The 22,754-nt window shown below is 37.3% G+C and overlaps 1 protein-coding gene across 1 annotated transcript in view; it reads right to left on the reverse strand.

Moving 5' to 3' along the window:
* Window positions 1-22,754, reverse strand: part of NAALADL2 (N-acetylated alpha-linked acidic dipeptidase like 2) — a 309,883-nt gene that overhangs the window by 141,127 nt on the left and 146,002 nt on the right. Inside the window, exon 4 of the mRNA XM_033069309.1 lies at window positions 21,863-21,982. Coding sequence (XP_032925200.1) covers window positions 21,863-21,982 — 120 coding nt within the window. The remainder of the gene's footprint in view (window positions 1-21,862; window positions 21,983-22,754) is intronic.

Raw genomic sequence — 22,754 nt, forward strand, 5'->3', positions numbered from 1 at the left:
CACCAGGCACCATTAAATTGCCTTTTAAAGATGATATGGCTGGAGCAGTGAAAAGACAGATTGCAACACTCTGTAGAACTTAGTTTGGCTCTAAGGGGAAAATTCAAAGCTGCTTCTCTGTTTTAACTGCACCATCTCTGAGATGTGGCAGAGGAAACATTTACCTTTTGCACTGACTCACAGGAACACAGACCAGGGCTCTGCTCCACATTTCACACAAGCTTTATTGTGGGACTTTGGCCACAAACCTACAGGCAGGAATTGGGTCCAAAATAAGCAAGCTGACCATGACTATTTGCTGGAGGAAAAAGAAAGGAAGCAACAAGAAACAGGGACCACTACTTTTCATAGGTGGCTTTAATGTGTGTTAGTTCTCCTGAGGCCAGTGAGCACCTGAATAAACACTTAATTGGGGTTATATTAATGATCTGAACACAGAACAAAGCTACAAAAGACAAGAGACTGCAGCCTCTGTGAATCTCCAGCACAATGCACAAGAGCTGCCATCAATGGCTGGTGACAAGCAATGCACCAGGGACTGGCCTCAAGCTGTATTTATCTTCCACCTGAGGGCAAAGTCTGACTCTGAAGATCTTTTCCCCTGGTCTCTTCTCAGCTGAGACCATCCCTGCACAGAACCAATCAGGTAATTAACCTTCCTTGTTTTCCAGGGACTGCACTGGACTGGTTACCTGCTAACCCCAGAGCCTCAGGAAATGAAGAACATGCACACTGGGCATGGAGCTGCTCCAGCAGCACCCAGCTGCAAATAAAGTGTGACTGAAGCAGAACCACTCTGATGTTCTGTGCATGGCAGCCACATCTGGGGCTGAGTTTAAGCTGTCATTTCGTGGGCAGAGAGCAGAAAATCACATCATGCTTTGGTCTCACCTGGATTACAGCAGCTGTGAGTGCAGAGGCAGCTAAGAAAGGGTTTCCTACACAATTCTCTCACTGCATCTGAACAGTTTAGATCCTGTTTCTCAAACCTCTGATCCAAAAAGACCCTAATGTTTAAAGATAATTAAATAAGCATGGCATCTTTTCCTGCCTTTTGTTGATTCCCAGCAACAAAAGCATTTCTTCTGCTTACAAATAATTTAGAAAGTAGCGATGCATGATCAACCAACAAGGGACATCACAACACAGAACATTCCTAACACTGATGGTTAACAATGCTTATGAATGCACCAGGAAAAAAGAAAAAAAAGATGATGCAGGTAACTGTGTATTATATCAACCTACTAATTGCATACTAAAATAGCTTCTTGTTGTTAGCAATTCTTCTCACCGTATTTGCAAGTGGTTCCAGAATGTGGACAAACTTTCTGAGAACCCACTGTACAAACACCTCATGGTTTGCAGTATCAGCAGTGCAGTCTGTGCTTTATGAGATACAACACCAGCCCTTCTGACAAATATTGCCTAGATCCACTTTCTAAGCTTGTCCATTTATGTGTCCTGATCCACAGAAATGACTAAGTCACTGATTAGCTGGCACAGAAACCTTATTTCACAGGAGGAAATATCTCAGTATATCCCCTGCAAGTTTAATGGAAATGGGATATTGAGCAGACAAGAGGCAGATGCTGTTAATACATGGCTGAGAAAGCATTAATAAAAACTGAAGAGTTTACTCCTTAATGGAAGGGGGAAATACATGGAAGAAGTCAAGAGACAGAGTGACAGATGTAAAGGAATATAGAAATTTGTCCAAAGATTAGACAGCACAAAATCCAGCCTGAGAAACAGAGCTGTGAAAAACCTGTTCACTAATCCATGGAACAAGCAGTTCTTTTATTGACTGATACATTATTTAAGAGAAAGTTCAGTACAAGATACACTGGTTTACAATTCTATATAGCAAGGGACTTTGCCATTGTGGAAGGTTCCATTCTGATTTAAAACAAGTAATACCAACAGTGTGTCTGGAAAACTTGATTTAAAATACAGCAACTTCCAAACACATTCCACCACCTGTAGAGAGATTTTCAAATCAAATTTTAGCACTGGAAAAAAAAAAAAATCTAGATCTCTTAATTTTACCATAGGTTCCCTACTGTTACTAGGGTCAATACAATCTATCCAATTCTGCTTTCAACTCTATTACATAAAGCTTCAGATTTCCAATCCTTACATAATAGTAAATAAAACAACATAAATTTAAGAGTTCTCTTCTATCTCCTTATGTACCATGTACTAAGCTAGCATATTATAAAAGCCTACATTTCAAAAAGCCCTTTAAGCACACCTTGTTGTCTGAAGTTAAAAGTGCCTAAAAATGTAGTTCTAATCTTCAGAAGTCATTTATGTGAATGCATTTCACACTATTGAAAGTGTATCCTCACTCCTGTGCACAGATACTCACACTAACAGACAATATTAGGCTGCTCATTGAAACTTCTCAGAGGTTTTTGAAGGTTTTTCTGTATCAAAAATACATCTGTGTCTGGCAAAGTAACAGAACCCTAAATAAAGAGATAAATCATGCTTTAGCTACAAGCACTTAGAGAGTCTTAAAGAGGGGATTTTTTAACACTTAAAAGGGCAGGGCAATTTACTTAAATCTCCTTAAAGCTGCACACAAAATTGTAAAAATTGTATTTTACACAATGACTGCCTCAGTGTTAATGACATCACAGCTCATTAGACAAGTCCTTTAAGTGTCAGCTACTGACAGCACAGTTAATTTGGGATCATGTTGTTATTCTAACACACAACCTCCTCCATGGAACTTCAGGCCAAAACTCTTCCCCTTACTAAAGGCAGATTCACAATCTTGTTGTTTATTACAAGTCCATTTAGTGCTAACAAAGCAAAACATGGGCATAACACATTCATAAAATAAGATTCAATATCCTGTTTTTATGCTGTCTCTATATAATGGTGATCCCCTTTTCTCTGTCCCCTCCAGGTAAATCTCACAAAGATGCATGCAGAATTTTATATTCAAAGCCATAATACATATGGAACATGGAAACAAAAATAAAAACTAATTAGTAAAAAAAAAATTATATATCAAAAATTCATTAAAATTATATTATATCTAATATATATAAATATCTTATTTTTTAAAAAATCTCCTATTGTCATTATACTTCAGTGCAATGATCAGCATTAATTAGACAAATAACAGTAATCAGTTTTTAACTGCTGCATTTTTTCACTTCATAGTGCAATGTGCAAAAGACATGGCTGATTAATCTCAGACACAGCTTTACTGGACAGGTTAATAGTTATTAATTACTCTTTTCTACTGAAGTCCCAATTAAAACCATGATGCTCTGAAAGGATGTCCCACCTCATTTGACTAACTGGCAGCACATAAAATTATGAAGCAAGAGCAAAGGTACATTTAAACTGTTGGAAGATCTCAATGACACATCTTTTATTTCTGTAGCAGATTGGATAGAAAAGTAAGATTTAGATGCTGTGGGTATATCAGATGCTGCTACCCTCTCAATTAACTACTGTAATACAGAGCATTTGGAAGGGGCATGGTAACACAAACAAAACTCAAGGTGGAAAAAACTCATTTAAATACAAATATCTTAATTTATATACCACTCTTCCAAATTGCAAGTTTTTAACCAAGTGAGGTTTGGTTTCACCTGGTATTTTAAAACTGTACTTGATGTTTAATCATGCTCAAGATTCCCCATCACAAAGATTGAGGGGATATTCAAAGGAATTTAGTGGTGAAATTCTGTCTGAAGAGGTTTTGGCTGTAAAAGGGATGGAGGATGCAGCCAGTTTAATAGGACCATGAAAAGAAACACATCTTTCCTTTCCAGCTCAAACACTGTCCTTGCCTGAGGAATGGCATCTTTGTTATACTGAACAAACAGGCTGGGACAGGGATTAGACTGCATAAACCTTCCAGCAGCCATAAATGCATACATGGAGGGCTCATAAATGACAAGCTATTGCCATAAAGGTCTTAGAAGGGGGAAAACATATTGCAATGGAATTTATCAAACTATTCCTGCCATACAGTGGCATATATAGGAACTATACAAAAGCAATCATGGCAAGACCTCAAGACTTTGATGTAGTTACTACCTGAGAAATGATAACATGAAGTGCATTTATTTGTGGAAAGAATCTGACAAGCATATCCAAGATTTTTTAAGACATTTTCTGTAATAATTTTCCAAACTGAAATTTGGTTTCACAATTTTAAATTTTCAAAATGTTTGTCCTTTTTTTAATATCTAGAAAATTATTTCTAGGGAAGAGAGAATCTCCTTTTGTACTTCTTCGAGGTACTACAAAATGTGGGAAGAAGAAAAGCAGAAGGGAAGGGTAAGAACTTTAGGTTGGTAATCACAAAAATTTGCCTTTAAGCGATGGGGCTGTATGGCAGTGATGAGTAAGAACTGCTTTGTACATCACTTTAACATCCATTACATTTTAAAGTACATTTCTCTTTTATTACTTTCAAGTCAGGTAAGGACAGCAGACTTCTCAATGAGCACTGGTCACCAGCTTGTTGTGTGCTGGTTTGACTGGAAATCCACACCTGGTCTCTGGACAGCTGTGGCAGTTGAGGAAAAACCTTTGGAGACTTTTTTCCCCCCCACTCTCTCTAAACCAAAAATCATCTTGGTTTAATTCTGTAATCCTTGCACGGAAAAAAAATTTAACATCCTGCTCCTACATGTGGTATTAAGCTTATCAAGAACTGAATGTTCTGTCCCATGCTTTTTCCTGTTTGCTGCCTGCTCATCTTCTACACAGTTTTATCAAAGAAAAGTAATTTGTTACACATCAGCAGTTTTTAAAAATGGAATTTTTCACAATAGGGTATTTGGACAATTAAACATAAGCCAGATATACTGCCAGTTCCCTGTACTAGATTTTAGCAACTTTTAATACAAATTGAGTGCATATTTTATTGCCAGATCTTGCTTACCACTGCTAAGAAATTCACAATGTTCAATCTAATTAAAAATGAAATTGAACTACAATTCCCTAGAAACATGGGCTGATTGGACTCAATAAGCTTTACTTAATTTATTTCAGAAACAAAATAATTGAATTGCTTACAGTCCAGAAAAAAAAAGCTCCATTATTTGATGAGTATATAATACAAAGCCTTTCATATTGCTATTGCATTCCTACATCTTCAGGAAATACTACTTGCTCCTAAATAAGCATGTAGAGGAACAGTGTGTGCATAATAAGTATCATTAAATATCCAGTAAACATTAAAAAGAAACAGGCTGTGTGAATGTCCAGATGAGCACTCTCCAGAAAGCCAATAGCATCTCCCTGTTCACACTGGAACTGTTGTTTCTGATTATGTTTATGGTTATTCCAGTCTATGTTTAGGCTCTATTACAGAGAGAATAAAGCTGAAGATCCATCATACAAAAAACAATTACACAAAGATATAATTATAATCTTGCTAAATCATCAAGAATAAACTGATTAGACCCTTTGTTGGATTTTATGCATTCTACCCAACTTTTAATCCAAAATCCACTGATCTGCCAACAGAGTCACAGATCAGAGGCAAATCTGCCAATCTCCCCCTACTTTCTTTTTTCTTTTTTATTTGTTTCCTACCACTAGAAAAATTAAGACCAGCAGATCTGATTTTAAAACACTGTTCCCAGCACAGGGCACTTCTCAACCAGAAATCCACGGTGTCAGGTTCTCCTCACCCTTCTGCACTTTGTGCTCACCACAAACATTTGGGGCACCTGCTCCCAGCCTCAGGGGGCTCTCAACTCTCTGCAATCTTTTCCTTCTCACTCCTGACTCCAGCAGCAAGCTCCCAGCCAGGAGATACCCCAGTCATGGTGTCACAGAATGGGTTGGTTTGGGAGGGACCTTAAAGCTCATCTCATTCCAACCCCCCTCGAAATATCAGCAAGAATAAGGGAGAAGATGAGCAGAGAGCAAGGGAAGCACCACTTTGTATAAACACCCCTCACTGTGCCTCATAGGCAGTGTAAACTCATAACCTTTGAGTCTCTATGGTCTTTTCTTAACTAAAATGTAAATATTCCTGGGGTACCTGGAATATGTATTTTCCAGTACCACAGGAAGTTAGCAGTGTTGAAATGCAAACAGCCCAAGGCATCCTTCCATCTCCAAGATAAAAGCAGGATTGTGACTCTTCTGGCTCCCAGAGTGTAGCTGTTGTATGGGATCCACCAAGGCATCAGCAGATGCTCTCAGAACCCACACAACAATCAGTCAGACAATTGTAATTAAAGCACATTTGCTGCCCCAAGTAATTTCATATTAGCACAATTGTTAGATTATTAAAACACAGCTGCCTTCACTGGACCTGTGCAAAACCAATAGCTATTCACTTCATTATTCTCACAATTCCTATTCAATTACTAGTGTTAGAAAATTCCAGTCTTTTGCTTTAGTTTTTTGTTAAGAACAAAATATAGTCCCTGCTCAACTCTTTCCTGGTCTGTTACATTGCATCCAGGTTTCATGCTTTTAAAATGATGCCTTGAATATAACAGTCTCTTTTGAGATTGCATAACATTGTTATGTATTTTTAAATTTACATTTTATTTAATTTTATGTTTCCAAGTAGAACATGTAATGATATAGAGTGTGCTATATGTAAGCCTCAGGCATATCTATATATCAACCAGGAAAACTGAATATTATTAATTGGTTAATGAATATTTTAGCTTCGTTTATGGAAAAGAGCAGTGTTTAACTACTTGGTTAGCATGCCTTTAAGTAAATCAATACTCAGAATGAACTTATTTATCTTCCTTATTAGAAAAACAGTCACAAACCAGGAGTGATAAAAGAAATGATCATAAAGAATGTGCCCCAGTGTATAAAGTCATTTCAAGAACTATAAATATTAAAGAAGTTATTACAAACCTTAGTAATAAAAGTTCTTTATAAATTTTCAGCACTGATTTCCACTCCTAAGCTCCCCTAGAAATCCCAAAATTTAAAATTAGACTAGTCTTGATTTTTTTCCTCACTGACATTTCAGAAACCAGAATTTTTCCCCACAAGAACTTATTCATGAACTGTGCTACAAAGGACATACCATGAATGCATCTTTCATACTGAACATCAAGGTTTAAAGTGGAATATGTAATAAACTGAACCACCACTTAATGTGTAACTCTGGTACAGCAAAACTGTGGGCAATCTAACAAAAGATACAACAGCTGAAAAAGCCAACATGTGCAGCTTTTGTGTCTTCCTAGCTCCTTTCTTTTTCACTGCTTTCCACTCAGCACATCAGTGAAACAGAGCTCTGCCTCCTCCTGTGACCTACTAAATAGCCCATTTCACCAAAATGAAATAGGAGAAAGAGCTACATGAAGGAGGTCCAAGGTTGAAGCACTTGATGAGAACAGGGAAGGCAGCTGGATTAGTTTGGCAGTCACAAAGCACTACAAAGTCATTCATTCACCAGCAGTTAAGGAAATAAAAAATAAAAAAGCCAAACCAACAACCTCCAGATCCCCTTCTGTTACACCAGTCTACAATTAGTTCCAAAGCATCAATCCAAAATTATGTCCTTCTCCTGTCTTAAAAAATAGAGTGAAAAATATAAAATGTGCAAAATAGGTCCAAATTTCTGTCACTAATTTTTTTTTCATGCAGTGATTAGGAAAGGAAGATCCCAATACCAAAACAAGGTCATACCAAGGCTTGTTAAGAAAGATGTGGTAGTAAAACCCTTGCTCTGTCACTCTTCTCAACTAGGTCATTGGCAGGACATTATTTTTGTCTTTCTGTGACAATTTTTTGGGGAAGGAAAGTAAAGACCAGAAGAAAATATCTTTTGAAGCTTTGTACATTAAAAACACAGTTCCCTCCAATGGGCCCACAGAAAAGATTTAGCACCACTTACAGCTCCTAGAACTCCACTAAACTTTCCAAATGACAAACAGAATACTGCAGTTGTGAGATGAATGAAAAAGAAATACAATAAAACTCGTGATCAATCAACATCTGTTACACCACTGTAACTCCTAAGACAGAACTGGCAGAAAAAAGACTTTAAAGAATACACAACTTCACTGTGGGAGAAAAGAAAAAAAGAAACAAACTGAAAACCAACAAAAAAACAAACAAATGCCAAACCAAAAACCCAAAAACCCAAATAAAATCTCCCTCTCAACACTAAGCTACACTACAGGACCATGCAAAGAATGAATGGTCTGACACAGAATCAAGATGACAATCACAGGTCCTGGTGTTTAGCCCAGGAGAGAAATCTATAGAAAATCAAGGAATATTTCCAAGTTCAGAACAAACATTTTCTCTTGCAATAGGTTTGCAAAAGAAACAGAGTGAAAAAAAACCCAACAAACCATAAAGAGAAATTTCTGTTCCCAGCCATAAATTTCTTCTCTTTGGCGACTGACAGTGGTGACTAATTTTTTATTTATTGCTGTTTCTAAGTAAAAAGGTGAAAAGTAAGCTAGTTCAGGGTTAGAGGGCAAGCTTACTTTTGCATCACTTTTTAATGGAACATACATCTCTATCCATTCTGTTTGGAAAATTGCTGGTTACTGAAATCCTCATGCCTAAGCCTGCATTTAACTGCATCAGCTTTACACCAAAGTAACACCCCCAATGTCAATAAGCCTTAATTGGTAAGAAACTCAAAGTCAGGCTTTCTGACCTTTATTTGTTGGTCTGCTCTCTCAAGTAACAAGTGATGAGAGGAAACTACCTCAAATTGCATCAGGGAAGTTTCAGTTAGGTATTAGGAAAAAGTTATTTACCAAAAGAGTTATCAAGTATTGGAAAAGGCTGCCCAGAAGTGGTGGAGTCACCATCCCTGGAGGGATTTAAAAGACTTGGGGACATGGTTGAGTGCTGGTTTTGGCTGAGAGAACTTGAGGATCCTAAAGGTCTTTTCTCACCTAAATTATTCTGTGATTTACTGTGTATGAACCTAATTCTCTCAGGCGATGGAAAAATAATATACACATAATTGTTATGATTATTTTTAATAGCAAATGCTGAGGATTAATCCTAAAACAGACAAAGTACATAAAGAAATAGAAATAGATTTCTGTAGAGGTAGACACAATTTAAACAAGTAGAGAAACTAATTAATACTCATCTTTCCACCAAGGGCTAGAGTTCTGTTAAGATACTTAGAACAGGATGACATGGGTTTTAAAATCAAATTTGCCTTTTTGAGTTTTTCCAGCATCTACTAAACTGTCCTTTCACACAAGATTTCAGAGGAGAATGATCTGTTCACATGCCATCCCATGAAGATACTGAGTTAAAGAGGCAGCTTTGAGAGTAAAACCCTCCTCTAGCACAGATCAACTCTGTGCTCCCAGTACAATAATCTATGATTATTAGAAAACAACAAGACTTTGAAGGCTGTCTTAGAAATATTTATATTAATTTCATCTCACAGTCATTGATGTTACAGGTTTACCATGTAAGATCTTTTCTGGAACAAAATAACAGAATTTTTCGAGAAAACACTCTTTGTGGAGGGGCATATCATGTTGGTTGGGGTTTTTTTTCCCCCCCCGCTCCAAGTTTACAGTAATTTCACGACTATAAGGCGCATCCTTTTGACTAAAATTTTGGCCCAAACCCAGAAGTGAGCCTTATAGTCCGGTGCGCCTTATAGTCATAAAATTACTGTAATTAGAGAACAAGATTATAGCACTGTTAAAGACATCTTTTTTCCTTATTGTTTACAAACATCTTCAGAGGCCAAACAAATCATTGTGTAACACACCACGACCATGAGACACAAACCAGTTTAATTCAGGGATAAAAGCTTAAAATTTGTTTGGGTGTTTTTTTAAGGAGCACAGATTTGTTAACTAATTACGCTGTCTATTAATCTTGAGACCAAGGAAAAAAAAAATCTTTCTAATACCCTTAAAGGGTGAAGAATAATGTTTAGCATGCAGGTGGCACCTTAAGAATTGCATCAGTTACTCTGGGCTGCTCAGATTTAGGCTGAAGCTGGAATATTTTGTGTATCTTTTTTTCCCCACCTCATAACAAATGGTAGAGCATTAGGAGGGTTTTATATACCTGCTTTCCAATGTCCAATTTTATATCAAGAAATGTTTAAGTATCTACATAGAGGACCTCATCACCAAAAACTATTGCAGAGATAAACAGACTCAGAACTGAAATACCCCATTTCACAGAACAGTCATGATTATAATTAAATTGCTCCAGACATATCCTCCACTTCAGGCACTCAGGACACCTATGATTGCCATTTCTAGAAAAGGGATATGAGGAGAAAAAATATTATTTCCTACTTGCTTTGCTGCCCATCCTCTTCCCTTAAGGACCAGCTGTGCCAAGGAGGGATGTCAGGTTGGCAGAGGGCATTTCTTACAGGGTGTTCTCACAGTGAAAGAAAGAAGGAGAGATTTTTCTGGTCAATAAGAACTTCTTGACAGAAGACCAAGCAGCTGATCAATGTGGATGAGACACTGTGTGTGCACCTCACCATGGCAGTTCATGGTGACAGGGTTCCAGCAATAAAGGTGCCATGTGATGGCTGTGACCTTATTGTCATGGCAGAGTTCCACCTGAGCAAACACCACCCATGGCTACTTTTTCTGAAGGGGAATTGTTCAGTGAAATGTACCATGCAACACATTGAAGTGTGGTTTTTGTATTAAATAAAGTGAGTTTTAATGTACTTTAACATAAAGTGGTGTTTTTCTATATTCTTCTTTAAACCTCACTGCATCAAGCTTATCTCTTTACTGAGAACAAAGATCTGTTGGATTAACCATCAAGCTAATTTGGATATGAAAACTTACATTTTCCTGAAATTAAATAAAATACTTGTAGTTTTATTCTGTTTGCTGGTGAACAGAAAAAGGAAGAAATAGGCAATTTAAGCTTCTCTCCCCGTTACCATTGCTATCACCAAGTATTGAACAATTCTGCACTGTTGGCAGGTCAGAAGCAAATCTTATTTTCTGAGTTTCTGTATGCCTTGAAATGACTTCACCTTCAAAGAAAATACAGCACATTGAGTGACAATGTCAGATTTTCTCCTTGCAACTTTCAGTGAAGCTGTACAATGTGCACAAAGTTCATCCAGTCATGTATATTTGCAAATAATATAAATGAATGAATTATCATTTAAATTAAGAGTTCATTAAAAATATTACAGTTTTTTGTAAGATTCATCCTGCACTTCCAAACAGTTCAAGTTTTTCAGAAAAAGCACATATGGAAACAAAAGGCATTTGCAATCAGATTCCATTGTATGTAACAAATATCACAGCAAGATAGATTTCTGTGTATGATAGTTTCACATACATTTTTAAAAATACTAATATCTTATCCTTTCCTAACTAGTTATTTTTTGATGAATAAAATTACACTGAAAAGGAAGGAAATTTTAATTAAATAGTCTAAAGAAAATTTGTGTACTTTTACCACATGCTGTATCAGACTTTCAACCCCACTTTGCTGCCTAGAGCAAATGTCATCTTTTAAGGATGCTTCCATTAATGTCAAGCATGAAGTACACTGCAAGCAATATGGTTGGGTTTTCATAGGTATTTCAAACCAATAAAAAAATACATTCTGCTTGGAATGGGACTGTTCTAGGCAGGAAGAGGAGGCCAGATCCCAGATCTCCTAATGCATTCCAAATGCCTTCCTTGTATCTCCTTTTTAAGGAACATTGCAAAACCATACAGTAAGGGACAGTAATTTCTACACAGATGCTTCAGACTCATTAATTTCTAATGTCTCATAAAGATTTCTTCAGCCTGTAATTCAAGAATGGCATGATCTAGCAGATTTGGGCTTGCCTTTTTTCCTTATACTCTCTAATATGAGAAACAGGAATGGGATATGCCCAGGTGGTTAAGTGGATTAAATGTTATCATTTTTCCTCTGAGATTACAGTGGAGGCCTGACTGAAATGAGTTGTCAGGTCAGTTCCCCAGTGCACATTTTATAACATAAAGCCATCACATATAACTGTATACTGATATAAGAGGCAATACAGTCAATTCCCACTCCAGGGAAAACCAAGATTGACTCAGAAGTGAAATATATGCTTCCATCTTATTGAAAGGGAGGTCTCTCTAGGTCACCTCCAGGTCACCTCTGAGGTGTGTGCTAAGAATTCTTGTGTCTGCATAATAACTGACAGTGGGAAAACATAAATAACAGGTTCAGCTGTCAGTGCAGGCACTCCTCCAGCCTTCACAAAATGCAAACACTGTCCTCCATCTGAAATATTACCTGTATCTACACATAACTGAGCTGCCCTGACAGACCTCAGCCCATGCACATTCTGTGATTTCTCACAATTACAAGGCTTTCCTGGGCAGCTTTGTGAGAGGTTGGGTTGGTTTGGTTAAGGGTGCTTTATCTGATGAAGAGCCTGATTTTTAGAGAAATATAAAGTGTGAAATTTCAAACAAATAATGAAAAATTGCACTAGTTATTACACAGCACCTTAAGTCAATCAAGGAAAGTAGCCCCAAAATTTCTGCCTTAAGGTTAGAATGACTGTGATTAAGTGATTTTTGGGTTTTTTTTCCCAATGACTATAAGGAAATTCAAGAATCTTTTTATTGACCATATATTTCAAGAAGCATCCCAATCAATGCTTTAAAATAAACCAAAACAACAACTAATCAACAAAATAGACAATAGTCAATAGTGAACTCCAATTATGGAGAATTGCTCTCAGAAGAGTATGTTCAATACTAAAAAATAAACAAAAAAGCACAAAGAAAAACCCCAGAAGACAAATATAAAATCCAGACTCACTTAAAAACATGAGAATGTAGCAGGATAACATATGAAGGAAACTGCCATTTTGTTAGGGCTAGATCAAGAGAAAACAACATAAGTCTAACTTTGTTGCACATGTTGTTTGTGAATTATTCACTGAGACCTAAAGAGGAAATTAAAATGCCTGAGTTCTCATATTGAAATGCACAATCTTCTCCTGTTAAATGAAAATATGTTCCCTGTGGAAGAATTGCCTTCTGCACAGAAGGTTAGTTTAATGTTTTGGCAATCGAAACAAAATATTCCAAGTGGTTATTGCTGTACTTGCAAAGAGGGTGCCAATTATATTTGTAATGATGGACTTGGTGTTTTTCTTTTCAAATTCATGCACAGGCATCAAGAGGCCCACATGGCTAAGAGTGAAAGTTTGACTTTGGTGTTCCATGGCATTATGCAGGCAAAATAAAATTTAAAAAAAAAAAAAAAATAAAATAAATGCTAAAAGCCACTTCTTCCCTCTCCAGGGAAGACATGCAGTTATATATTTTAACCATCTACGCTCCACAAAATCCAGCTACAGACAATCTGAAAAGAACAATTCAAGTAATCTCAGGGAAAATAATAAAAGCTTTCCATAGATTGATTATATAATGTAAAATATAAACCTCTGGTTCCATGGATGCAAATGAAAAGATTGGATTTCAGCATCCAGCAAGTCCATGTTTCTACTCAGAGTTCTGATCATGTACTAACTACAGGTGTATTTGAAAAGGTAGAATTCAGACTTTCATGCAGAAAAGCAAAAGTTGATTTTGTGAACCAACTCTCAAAGTTGAGTCCCTAAAGCCACACAGAATCAAGGCAAAAATCAAACCAAGGTGTGGATCTGGCTCTGTATCCTGAAGAGCCACAAGGCATGAAAATCATTCCTCAGTTGAGTAATCTGTGACATCCTGGTTTATCAACTAAAACACTGACTCTAGGAACAGAACTATTTACTTCTATAATCCCTTAAATCATGTTTTACATAAACACTTTATTCAAGAATAGTGACTTTTGATACCTTTCAACCCAGTTTCTCAGTTCACAGATATGTAATAAACTGATTATTATGAAGCATTCTGAAATGAGGAGAAAATACTTAAAAGAGCACAAAATGTCAGAGAATGATCATAACTTCTTAATAAAATAATAAACCAGCAGCTACTACCATACAAGCCAAACCCGCTACAGAATGAGGGCAGAACTTATACAACACTTATTGCCTGAAAAAGAGACCTTTTCCTCTGATCACTATTCCAGAAAATATCAAATATAAACAGGATGTACAATGCTGGTCTCTGCCTCTCCTCTGCAGAGCTCTTGGAGGGGCAGTTCTGGAAATTTCTGGCATTGCTTCACCCAGTCCAGTGGCTGATACCTTGAAAGAACCAAAAGATTCTGTTCTGGCAGGATGAGATTTTTTATATTCACCCCTCATCCCTACTCAAAGCTCCTGGATCTTCCATTTCATTTTCCTCCTTTCTCAGCTGTTGTTGAAATGTGCTGGAAACACATGGGCTGGGAAAAGGCCCAGATAATTTGTCTGTCAACGGCCCTTTTGTGAAATCCAAGTTCAACTAATGCAAAAGACCAGCTCAATTTGCAGCTTGGGCAGGAAAAAAATAATTCCCTACACAAGCATCAAAACAAGGGCCAAGACCACCAGCAGAACTTTGACTAGCTCATCTGCAGGAAGAACAAATTAAACAGGTTTGGATTTTCTGAAGGAAAGACAAAGTGGTGTTTCCCATTGCCCTGCACACAAGTAGCTGATCTTGGGTGGTTTTAGGTACAAATGGAGGCAATGGGTATCTGTGCTCAGCTCTGCTTCAGTTTCCTCACAGCAAATCCATTTCACTTGACTTTGCAGCATTTATCAGGACACAGCACTCACACAGTAAATCAGATGATAGCATTTACTACTCATTCTTCAAGGATTTGATAAAATAGAAAATTATGCTTGAGTTTCACACCTCTAAAATCAGACAAGGGCTTCAGAGGAGCCCACAATGAATTCTTTCTGAGTCAGCCATTGTCCATGTTTGGATGGAAACCACTCAGTGCCTCCCTCAATTTTACTGCACTAAAAGGAGGAGACCTCCTAGAACACTGGTCAGCCTTTTCCCTTAGGAAACAGAAATCCATTATGGGACCTGGACTAATTTTTCAAAGGATACATTCAATACATGCAGCAAAAGTGCAATTGAACAGCCAATTGAGTATATGAATATTTAGAATCACTTCCCAAAGAGAAATGTAAGCATTTAGGGGTGCTGAAGAGAACAGCACTATGCACTGAGTCAAACTGGGGAAGAATTCAGTGTTTGATTCACCAGCAGGACTTCAGAAATTTCTGCATTGACATAGAAGTGAAAAAAGAGAATAGGAGTTACAGCTGGGAAAACAAATAAGTCTGCAAACCAGCAGCGCCTTCTCAAAACATCCAGGGAAAATTGTGTGGCATCAGAAATGCAGAATAATCAATGCCTACTTTTGGTCATTAACTTCCATTTCCCCTCGTTTACTCTGCTAATAGCACATCTCTCCTTCCATGCAATCAAATCCAGGGGTTTGTAAGCAAAATGGAAGTGATTAATAACGAGAAGTCCTTTTACTGATGCAACCAAAATGTTAATTACTCGAGAATATTGACAAGTTGTGCTATAATTATGCTTCCTTGCAGACATCAATTGCTTTTCTCCTATCCCACCCCTTATATTCTTCTAACTGCTTATAAGAGCAAATTACTTTTTCCCATTTATACTGTAAAAAGTGGAGTGAGAATTCCCTCTTTAATTTACTGCAGCACACTTGGCTAAGGGGATAAGAGAGCAAATTTTTGTCAACTATTTCATACTCATGTGGACAGATAGAGATTGGATTTATAACAGCACTGGCACTGTTTCACTTTTAGGTGGCACAGGTCACAGTACATCAAGCTTCAAATGCTGGATGAAGTTGGAGGAAAATTGACATGCTCAGCTAAAAATTATTGTGGATACCAACAGTTCTAGGAACTGACCATGGGAGCTCAGTGGGGTCCAATCAGGAATACAAAACCACTGCTTGGGACTTTCTATTTGACTGTTTTTCCAGTCATCAACTATCAATTTCTCAAGTCAGTAGGACTGCTTGATTTTCTTTCCTACAGTACCTTACACTGAGGGAAACCGTATCACAACTGGCACTTCCAATTTTTTTTCCCCCAGCTATGTTTAAACTAAGTTTATGAATAAAGAATTTAAAAATGACTTCAGGATGAAGCATTAGGTGATAAATCTGTGCAGACAGATTTGTTGTTTTAACTCTGGTGCATTTCCTCAGTGGGCTGGGGTGCATTTCTTAGTCCACCCAAACCAGATCAGATTTTTGATGTGAGGCAGGGTGTCTCCAGGCTTGTCTAGTTAACATTGTGGTTTGTTCCTTCTGCTCAAAAGGAACAAGAAAGCATTGCTATCAGTCAGAGCAGGAGGAATATAACTGAGAACTGTGTCCACCAATCTCTCAAATGTCTCACTTGCTGATGAAGGAAGGCCAAATCAAAACAAACAAAATTTCTCAGTATTCACAAAACAGTAAAACAGGTTATGCACAATTCCATGAATCAAAAATCAGTAAGAGGCAAACAAGTGACTGAAAGAATCACTCAAAGCAGAGGAGTGAGGAGTGTGAAACCACAATTACACAAACACCTTTTTGGTACAGAATATTGTGCAGTTTTTTTAAAGGCCTAGGTAGAGTTTGTTTATGTAGGAAGTAGAGAAGAAATGCAAAGGGACCATTCCTTAGACTGTGTGATATCTCACAGATTAAAGAGGATGTTTGAGAAAGGGGAAGGTTAAGAACATGAGTACACTAAATCTAGTCTTTGGGGGAAGAGAAAAAGGATAAAGAATAAAAGCAACTAACTCAAAGGAGAGAATCTCTGATAAATTCAGGGTAGACAAAGGCTAAGGAAAAAGGACCACAGAGCAACTACTACTTCCTTCAGAACAAAGCAAGAACCAGCATACCCTGTACAAATACAAACTGGCAAACTCTGCACCAACAATTTGAGTGAATCAACCTGAGTTCAGTTTGGACTGTCAAGAGAAACTCCCAGGATTTGGGGAATTGAGAGGAGATTTTAAGAGGATGGTAAACTAGAGAAAACCTGACAAACAGGATGCAATTCCAGGGGGTGTTACGAGATAATCCCTTCAGATCCATATCCTCAGGTATAGTTTTACATGTTTCTATAATTTTTATTTATACTGCCTATATCTGTGGCTTGACTTTTCAAGGAGGGCTTCAGGAAGGAATATAATATCATTAAAAGTCCCATAGCACTCATATGGGGAAATGTGTGCATATAAAGACTTTAGGAGCCTTGGAAAAAATTCTACCATTAAAAAAAAAGGTCACAAAAAGCCCCAACCAAATCCCCAGTGTCCTTAATAATGAAATGTATATAAAGTGTTTATGTTCTCTTAAAAATGTTTGTTTTTTTAACATGGTTTTTATTTGTATATTTATATGCACATGCTGTATATATGTATACAAACATACACACATATATTTGTGTTTCTCTGGGGAGAGAGGAAAGGGTGGAAGGAAAGGGAGGGTCCTCGTTAAATGGAGATTTACAATGTAAACTATCATCTTCACTATTGTATGTGCCAGCCATAAAAAGTACCAGAGGGAAGGAAATAAACAATGTAGACATTGTAGAAAAGTGAAATTACTTTTTCCAAAGTAAACTTATTTAAAATTAACACAGTTATTAAATTGAAGCCTTTTTGCAAATTGCCTTTATTCTGGGAATCTTTAATATTTTCCATTTAACAAACTCTTATCTATAAGGGCCTGCCAATAACCTCTGCATAAAAATCCAAGCCTCCACATTCCTAAACTTTATGACAGTTAAAAAGCAATTTTATGAATATTTATGAAGGCAGTAAATTATTAAAATAAATATAGATATTTACAGAGTAGAACAACATCTTCATTTAATGGATGTGGAAAAAATGTTAATATGTGAACATTTTAAAGATGAAGTAGTTTGGCCTTCAGGGCTTTTGTTACTCTATTAAAAGTTAATTTAGGACAAAAAATATGGCTTTTTCCACAAATTGCAACCCCTAAAGATTAAATCATGATCAAGACACACAACATTTTTCAAAAAATGAATCTGTTAATGACATTTCCAGAGGCTGGATACTGAAACCACTGTGCAGTTCTCCCTGAAAAAGCCTCCTCTGGCTCCTTTAACGTGCTCAGAGCAGAGGCACACACTCAGAACTGCTCTAGGGCTCAGGACCTGGTGCTGTCGAGGTGCTTCTGACAATCCTTCTGCCGCCACACAGTTTATACCATTAGAATATGTTGCCTACAGAACACAGTGGGCAACTCAAGGTGCTCTTTCTCAAGAAGGCGCTCTACACCACATGAGTGATTTGCTTAATCACTGGTGATAAACTTGGCCATCTTTCACCAGCCACATTTATGGATCCTCCTGGCTCAAGGACATCAGTCTGCTCTGGCCTTCTGGGACTGGCTAGTCAGCCTCACAGTGACCCCAATAACCGAGTCCCACCAAAACACAAATCTTCCTTCCAGCCAGGACACCAGGACACAGTCCCCTTCAACCTCAAGGTGTGAGAAAACAAGTGTTCTTTCTGTGGCAATTCCCTCCAGAAGCTGTGCCTCACTTCGCTTCTACATTTGTCTCATTTCAACTCCCTGCTTAAGAAAATTTTTCTTCTTCCTTAATCCAGCCCCCTCTTTATTCAGCAACAATCCAGATCTCACAAGTACCTCAGACTAGTCACAAGATTCCCTTCAGGACTTGTTGAAACAGTTTGAGGTTTGTTTTTTTTTTTCTTTCTGTCATTTTTTCAGCACTGTGAATTATTTTGGCTCCTTGAAGTGTTTCTATCATTCCTTTTCCCCCCACTTTTTATATTAATCTTATAATAGAGCCTTGTTCCCTAACTGATCTTAGTGCCCTGACATGGCAAAACCCCCTTCTCCACTCTGACATAGATGTAAATATATATATAGATAAAGGTACAGATATATAGATATATAGATATCTATATATATCTATATATATATATATATAAATAGATATAGATGTAGATATAGATATATAGATAGATATATAAAATACATACCACTTTTTTTTTTTTTTTAATTTTACTTTTATAATCACAGCAATGTAAACTACTTGTTTTGTTATTATGTTTTGGGTTTTTCCTCCCCCCAGATCTCTTGTTGATACCCTACTATAAAGGTAGGGTCCACATTCTTTCTCTTTATAGCTGTAATTTATGATGTGGCTGAGCTAACACTTTCTTTGTTTGAAAAGCTCCAGCTAAAGGGATCAGGATGTGTCTCTGTGGCTCTGGACAGGTGCTCACTGCCATGGCTGCTGCCCCTCTCCCCCTGACCACAAACCACGTTCTGAGCCAGTGGAACAGAAATACAACACTCCCAGTGCAATCTGAAAATCATATCCAATTACAAAAATAACTCCAGGTCAGATTTCTGCAAATCCTGTTCTCACAAAGCAGCTTAAATTTATGAACCTTACGAAATTTAATCAGAATTACTCATGTTTAAGACTAAACTGAATATTTTAACAGCACATTAACTTCAGGCTTTTCTGCATACTCCAGATTCCCTGTACATTCCAATTTCAAATTATTCCAAGCTCTGAACTCTGTTGTTTTCAGTGTCTAAAGATATGAGAGATGGGCACAGTCTGAAAGACTGAAAGTAGAAGCACCAAATTATTTTCAACCTTAATCCTCCCCCAATTTTGTTCCTTATCCAATCTCTATAAAGCAAATCTATACTGCAAAAATACTGTCATTTATACAACTATTTTTCCAAATATTCAAATTTCCATGACTTGGACTTACTTCTGTAAATTAGCCCTTTGAACAAGAAGTTCTTTTTTACCAGAACATCCTTTCTTTTAATATGATGTAAAGACAAAAGAAATGTTCAGTTTTCATGGTGATTTTTTTTCTGCCAGCAGTAGTTTATTATTTCTTTCAGGTTTTTTCCAAAGGATCAGTATAGAGAGAAAGAACAGTCCAATTTTTTTAAAAAAGGCAAATGAAATACACAAAAGGGGAAAATAGAAAAAAAAAAATCACAAGAAAAACAGCAGTAAAGAGAGAAAGACAAAAAGCATAACTGTGCAAGGGAGATACAACTGAAAAATAGAGACATAATTAGAAACTGTTATGAAGATGGAACCTCAGTGCAGGGTCCATAATAATAATACTCAAATCCAGAGTGAGATACTTGCATTAAATAAAGTAATAATAATGAAAAATAACAGGAAATTAACACATGAAAAATGCAAGTTAAATACAAAAAGCGGAAAGAAACCCACTAAGTATATATGTATATACAGCCACAGCTCTCTTATGAACTAGTGCTCTGTTTTAATGCCATGTAAAACCAAGCACATGGAAGGCAGAGATAAGGAAAATATAGGGAGAGGGAAATATCTGCTGAAACAGAAATGTGAGTCTCAGTAAGGACAGAAACATAAACATTAGGGGAGAAAAAGATACAAAGGGTGGATTCAGCAGAGAGATACTGGGCCCATTTAAACCAGCAGGACTTGCAGTTTAAGGCAATATTTCACATCAAATATTCCTTAGGAAAGGAGAATCGACTTCAGATAATCTTTCTCCACCTTTTCTGATAGTTACAAGCAAACTAAAGTTTACAATCACTTCACTGGCAAAAAGACACAAATTATATTCTAAAGAAGGGTAGTTTGCAGCCTCAAGAAAAAGGGCAAACCTTCTACCTGTGTGAGAAGATGGAAAGCAGGTTTGGGTGGCTGTAGTTGTACCTCAGACCCTGAGCACAGTTGGTCTCCTGATCACACCACACCTTGGTTCGTGCTGTGTAAGACTCTGAATGTGCAGAACTGATTCTTTTGGAGCACCAGAGATGTAGCTAATGCACCTCAGCCATTAAACAGCACAGATTTGGCACCAGGCTGCATCCAGCCCACACAAAAAGCTCCTGAGATGTGCCCTGTCTCAGCACCTCCTGCTTTTCCCTTCTCCTCCAGCCTGCTCAGCCTGGTAATTCAGACACTCTGAGTGCCCACAGGAACACAAATTGGTGAAAACTCCATCTCACAGGCAGTGCTGTTACAGCAAACTTTACATCTTTATCAAATCCCTGCTTTATGAGCCCTGATTGCTGTTTCATTGGCTTTGTCAGCAGTGAAATGCAGGATCAGATCTATTGCTGGAAATGATGGGCAACAACCGAGTCCCAGCAATGACAGCTGACCTTTCACAGCCGTAATTAAATTGCATCTAAATAATTTAAACAAACAGCTAAAGCTACTCAGTTGAAAATGGCATTTTTATTGAGACAAATCTTATTCCTATAGAAAAAACATTAAGTGGTTGTTTTCTGAATCTGTGCTGAAGTCCTGGTTGTGCTTCCTATGGCCAACAGAGCAGGTCCTGATTCACTTAATTGCAAGATCTGGAGTCACTGCTCTTTTATAATTGCTTCTGTGAATTGGGAATGAATTGTTTAAGCATTTACTGAGCTACTATACTTTCTGTATTTTCTGAAAGTCAAACCAGCATTTTTGTTTATATTTGCAACAGAAGGCAGTTACTGGACGTTTAGAGTTCAAATGTGGTTTTTATATGTTGAGTTTGTTATGTTTAAAGTGGATCAGTGAGCTCCTGCTCTGTGCTGTCTCAGAGCTGGAGAAGATGGATACACATGCACCCATGTACACCCTCCCCAGACACAATCCCAATCCCTTCTGTTTTATTATTTTTTTCAGTGATTTCTTTGTTTGTCAAAAGGCTTCTAGTACACCCAGAGAAAATACAGCAGAGTACTGGGGCACTGCAAGATAAGCAGCAAAATAAACAACTCTAACACATAAAAGGCACTGCACAGTGACAGTAGTGAGTATTGAGGAAGAATGTGAATGTCAGTAAGTCCTGACTTATTGGGGGAAAATGGAAAACTCTTTGTTTTCATATTTTGAAAGTGAAAAAAACCCAAAAAACAGCCCACCGAATGAATAATCATTCACTGATGTGTAACTAACCTTATAAAGTAAAGGTGATTGTCCCAGCTTCAAAAGTGCAATTTTTTTGGTCACATTTGTGATGGCTTGAACCCGGATCAGGTCTTCCATGGTCCCATACTGGACATCAATAAGCTCTGCCTGCAAAGAGGAGACAAAATTCAGGCTGCAGCTACAACCACACATCACTGAGGGTGCTCCTGGCACAGAAACAAAGTTGTTTGTACAAGTACAAGCACCTGAACAGGGTCCTGCATTTGCCTTCTAATCTGCAATATCTGTAATAACAAAGACCTTGAAAGTTCAGTCTGATAGATTTTTTTTTGCTGTTTTAATTCACAATTCATCAGCTATGATAAACTACCCCCCTCCCATTTTTATCACCTCGTGGTTATACGAGATGCTGATTCTGATGAGAATATCCCCTCATTAGCTATAGGAATTTATTTAAAACTGTGTAAAGGATACTAATTTACTTCTGCTTATTTTCTTAAAAATAATCAGTCTTGTAAAGTGTTTCAGGAAATGAGTGATTTTACTGGTCACTTTGGAAAATACACAGATAACACAAACTCCACCAATACACAGTTTTATCTTGTGGTCTCACATGATTGCTGAGCAATCCCACCTAACTACTGAAGTGTTTTCTTTTAATCCATCAGTTATCCAAGCATTATACTCAGATAATTGCAGTGATAACAGACTATGCACTGATGTATATACTTTTATATTAATACATATTTTTCAATTTATTGAGAGTCACTTCGATCTAAAAGTGTTTAGAACATGAAGATCTTCAGCTCTTCAGTTAGGGTTCTGCAAGAAAATATAGTACAAGTTCTAAGTTATTATTAAATGTCAAGCACTGGTAGTAATGGAAAAATATGTCAAGATGAGTTTTCAAGTATTGTTT

The sequence above is a fragment of the Catharus ustulatus genome, chromosome 10, assembly GCF_009819885.2.
Source record: "Catharus ustulatus isolate bCatUst1 chromosome 10, bCatUst1.pri.v2, whole genome shotgun sequence".
NCBI lineage: Eukaryota > Metazoa > Chordata > Aves > Passeriformes > Turdidae > Catharus > Catharus ustulatus.